The 4,390-nt window shown below is 43.9% G+C and overlaps 1 protein-coding gene across 1 annotated transcript; it reads left to right on the top strand.

Moving 5' to 3' along the window:
• Positions 1-596: 596 nt before the first annotated feature.
• On the top strand, positions 597-2,253 carry NKAPL (NFKB activating protein like). The gene has a single exon (XM_058554990.1). It carries the CDS (start codon positions 597-599, stop codon positions 1,803-1,805), a length of 1,209 nt encoding a protein of 402 aa, XP_058410973.1. The 3' UTR covers positions 1,806-2,253.
• The last annotated feature ends 2,137 nt before the right edge of the window (positions 2,254-4,390 follow it).

Raw genomic sequence — 4,390 nt, 5'->3', positions numbered from 1 at the left:
GGGAGGGGGTTAGGAATTTTGACGTTCTAGTGTTACAGACTGGGGGTGCCACACCAGATCTTTCAGTTTTCCTTGATGACAGCTGTCAGCATAGACTCTCTGGGGGTCATCACATTCCTAAGGAACTCAAAAGAACAAAGTTATCATCTTATCACAGCTGGGAGGTACATGCACAAGCAGAGGTCCTAAAATCTACAGAGCAGTTAGATCTCCTGGAGGGTGCAGATCCAGCTGGGTTAGTTTGTCAGTGGTCATTCCAAGTTACAGTAGGGTTTCTTTTCTACAATATGGCTTCCCTTATGTCAACCTTGTCTTGAGCCCCTATCACAAATTCCTCTTTTCACGTTCCCAGAGGGCTCAGGTTGGGGAATGTAAAGCCCAAAAACCCAGGCGACCACGCCCCTTCACCCACTGGCGACAAGAAGCCTCCTCGTGGCCCACGCGGGGGTTGGGTCCTCCCTGACAACGGGCCGGAAGCGGAAGCCGCGCGCGGAGCGTCGCTAGCGCGCCTGCGTGGCCGGGAGTCGTGGGCCTGCCGTGGTCTCTGTAGTAACGGCCCCGCACTGAGCAGTTGGTCCACGGCGAAAGCGCGCCTCATGGCGCCAACATCACTGTCCTGTTATGCCGAGGACACCCGGGGATCTCGGCGGTGGCGACGCAGCTCGTCCGGGAGCCCGCCTTCCGGGCCGGCCAGGCGCTGCCCTGGGGGCGGCTGTTCCCGCTCTCCCTCCCGCGGCCGCGAGGGCCTCCGGCCTCGGTGGGGCGCGGCGGGCGCCGGCGCTCCTCACCCCCTTAGCCGCCCGGGGTCTCGGGAGCGGCCCCTCGGGCTCCGCAACTCCGCCTTCTCATCCTCTGCAATCCACTACGGCGGATACCGTTACCACCACCACCACTACCACCACCACTATGCGGGCGCCCGGCAGTGGGCGGAAGACTACCAGAAGGACAAGGAGGAGAGCTTTCGGCAGAGGCGGCTGAGAGCGAGAGAAAGGATCGGGGAGGTGGGAGCTCCCGAGGTGTGGGGGCTGTCTCCGAAGTTTCCTGAGCCTGATTCTGACGAATACAGCCCAGCTGAGGATGAAGAAGTCAAGACTCAGAAGAGCAGCAGTTCAGATTCCGGCTCTGAAGAAAAAAGGAAAAAGAAGACCGGTCGTTCCAAAAACAAGAAAAAAAGAAAGAAAAAGTCCAAAAGAAAACATAGGAAATATTCTGGTAATAGTGACAGTAATTCAGACTCGGACACTAATTCTGGCTCTGATGATAATAAAAAGAGAGTCAAAAAAGCCAAGAAGAAAGAAAAGAAAAAGAAACACAGAGCAAAAAACCCCAAGAAAAAGAAGAATAAGAAGACTAAAAAAGAATCCAGTGACTCAAGCTATAAGGATTCAGAAGGGGAGCAGCCAAGGATTGCAGATACCATGGATCTAATAGGTCCAGAAGCACCTATAATACACACCTCTCAAGATGAGAAACCTTTGAACTATGGCCATGCTCTACTCCCAGGGGAAGGTGCAGCTATGGCTGAGTATGTAAAAGCTGGAAAGCGTATCCCACGAAGAGGTGAAATTGGGCTGACAAGTGAAGAGATTGCTTCATTTGAATGCTCAGGTTATGTTATGAGTGGTAGCAGGCATCGCAGAATGGAGGCTGTGCGACTGCGTAAAGAGAACCAGATCTACAGTGCTGATGAGAAGAGAGCCCTTGCATCCTTTAACCAAGAGGAGAGACGGAAGAGAGAGAATAAGATTTTAGCCAGTTTCCGAGAGATGGTGTACAGAAAGACAAAAGGGAAAGATGACAACTAAGGACTTTTTGTTCTACAGCAGGACTTTTAACAACAACAACTTTATATGAGCAAAATAATATTGAAACACTATGTTGCTACTGTACCTATGTTAGTAAGTCCCTCAAGAGAAAGCTGCTTTTTGAGCTCTCTTTAGCAAGTTATTTTTTATTTTTAACTTAAAAAAGTAATATGTGCACATAGTTTAAAAAATATTCAAACGCTACAGTAAGATAGTGAGTAAAATGTGAGTCTTTCACCCCAGTCCCTGCTCCTTCTCCCCAAAGAAATCTCTTTTTGGTGTTTTCTGTATCTCACCATAAGTTGTGTGTATATACAAGCATGTGTATTGCAGGATTAAGGTTGGAGCTATTAACCTGAAGGTTGTTTTCCTGTAGCCCTGACTTTTTTCTCTCTTGGAGGGCTTCGTTGCCTCATGGAGACATCATTTGCCCCAGGGAGGACCAGAAGAACCCTAGAAAGAACAAAGGATCCAGTTGAATGTATCCTTCTGGTTGCAGTTAACAAACTGAGTTAAAAAATAGAGGAGATTTGCTGGCTCCCATAACTGAAGAGTCCAGCAGGAGATGGGTTTCCTGCATGGCTTTAACATGACTTTGGCTTCTTTCTTCTCTATAGTTCATTTTCCTCCTCAGGCTGGTTTCCCTTAAATAACAAAAGGGCTGCCAAAGCTCCTGAGTTTGGTTATATATTTCCTGACCCACCTTTGAAGAGAGAAAGAACATTTCTGTCCTGACATTCCAAACAAGAACCCTGAGATTCACTCTAATTGGGTTAGCTTAGGTCACATGCCCACCATGAAAAAAGGTGCTGTTGCCAGGAAAAGAGAATGGCCTACTCCTGGAGCTGTAGGTATGGTCAATTTATGGGCTACATGGGGAAGAAAGGGATCCCTGAATGAAAATCAGGGTAATGTTGGGAAGGGAGGATAGGCAAGCAACAAAAGCCCACTACAGTTTGGAATGATTTTTAAAAAACATAGACTAGAGAGTACGTGTGCTAAAAGCTAAAATTTTCTTGAAGAAAAGCTTGGCTTTGACTATTAGAAGCTAAATACCTGATTGAAGGGGGCATAGAGTTTATCCATAAAAATAGACATAAAAGAGAAAACATGAAGAGCCAAGGTGCTTGAGTCTTTCAAAGAGTAGATTAGGTGCCACCTAGACTAAGAGAAAGAAAAAATGAGAAGGTATAAAGGAGGAGGCAGTTGGTAGAGCTGATGAGGAGACCAGATCAGGAGGGACCATGTGGATAGGAGAGTTAGCATTGAGAGACTGGCTTAGCACCAGTGCTGGAGAAGACTTTAGAGTGAGCTCTAGTCATGGTCTATGATAAAGCCTTTGTTGTCATTCTGTGACATCTGCCTGAACCTTGAGACTTCATTTCAACCATAGCCGAACTATCTCTTTTGAATAACCCCCTTTTCAAGGCTCAAGACCCTGTTAAACCACACACAGCTGAAGGTGAGGTGGTGGAGTTCTAGAATCTGGCAGAGAAGCGTGATGTTGAAGGGTACTTTTACTCCAATATGTGACTTGGTTGACATGGACCACACAAACTTGAGATACTCCCCAAAGAGTGTTGGGAACACTGATGAAAACTACCTTGTTACATATGTATATTTCCATTTTTAGAAACAAGCCATACCATACTATATGCATGGATCTACACCTTGCTTTTTTCACTTAACAATACACCTTAAAGATATTTTATATCAATGTATATGAATCTACCTCATTCTTTTTAATGACTTTGTGGTATTCTGTTGAAGGAAGGGCCATATTTTATTGGATGTTTTAAGATGTTTCCAATATTTTGCTCTTACACAATACTGTAGTGAAAATCTTTGTGGATGTGTGAGAGTGTTATCTGTAGCATATTCATCTAGAAATAGAATTATGGGTCAAAAAGAATCCTTTGGGTCATCTAAAAATGGCCACTTTGAAGTGAAATTGTTGGATCCAAGAGAAAATATTTATTAGGTGCTTTCTATATGCTAGGCATTATAGCAGGTACTGGGAATAAACCAATGAACAGGTTAGGCTTGATATTTGCCATCACAAAATTTTACATTCTACTGGGGGAGACAGACGTTAAAAAGTTAACAAATACTTAGAAATTGCAGTATGCTATGAAGAAAATAAGGTGCTAGAGGCAGTAATGGGGGACATTTTTGATAGAGTTGCCAGCGAAAGTCTAAGAATATCACATTTAAGCTCTATGTGCTTTAAAATTTTAGTAGATGCTGCCACATTGCCTTCCAAATAAGATGCACCAGTTTACACACTCACCTACATGATTGATGATATTGTACTTCTAAACCTTTTGATCTTTGACAATCTGGTAGCTGAAAAATGGCATTTCATTATTTATTTTATTTTTATTCCTTTAAGTAGGAGTAAGGTTAAGCATCTTTTCATATATATGTGAGTTTTTTGTAATTCCTTTTGTGTGTGTATGTGTGAACTACTCACATTATAACCTTTTTCCATTTTCCTACTGGTTTGTTTGTCTTTTTCTTATTGATCAATAAGAAACTCTTCAAATAATAAATAAATTAGCTCTTTATCACATATCTTGTGGATA

The sequence above is a fragment of the Diceros bicornis genome, chromosome 14 (genome assembly GCF_020826845.1).
Source record: "Diceros bicornis minor isolate mBicDic1 chromosome 14, mDicBic1.mat.cur, whole genome shotgun sequence".
Lineage (NCBI taxonomy): Eukaryota > Metazoa > Chordata > Mammalia > Perissodactyla > Rhinocerotidae > Diceros > Diceros bicornis.
This window is presented reverse-complemented; position numbering and strand designations above follow the sequence as displayed.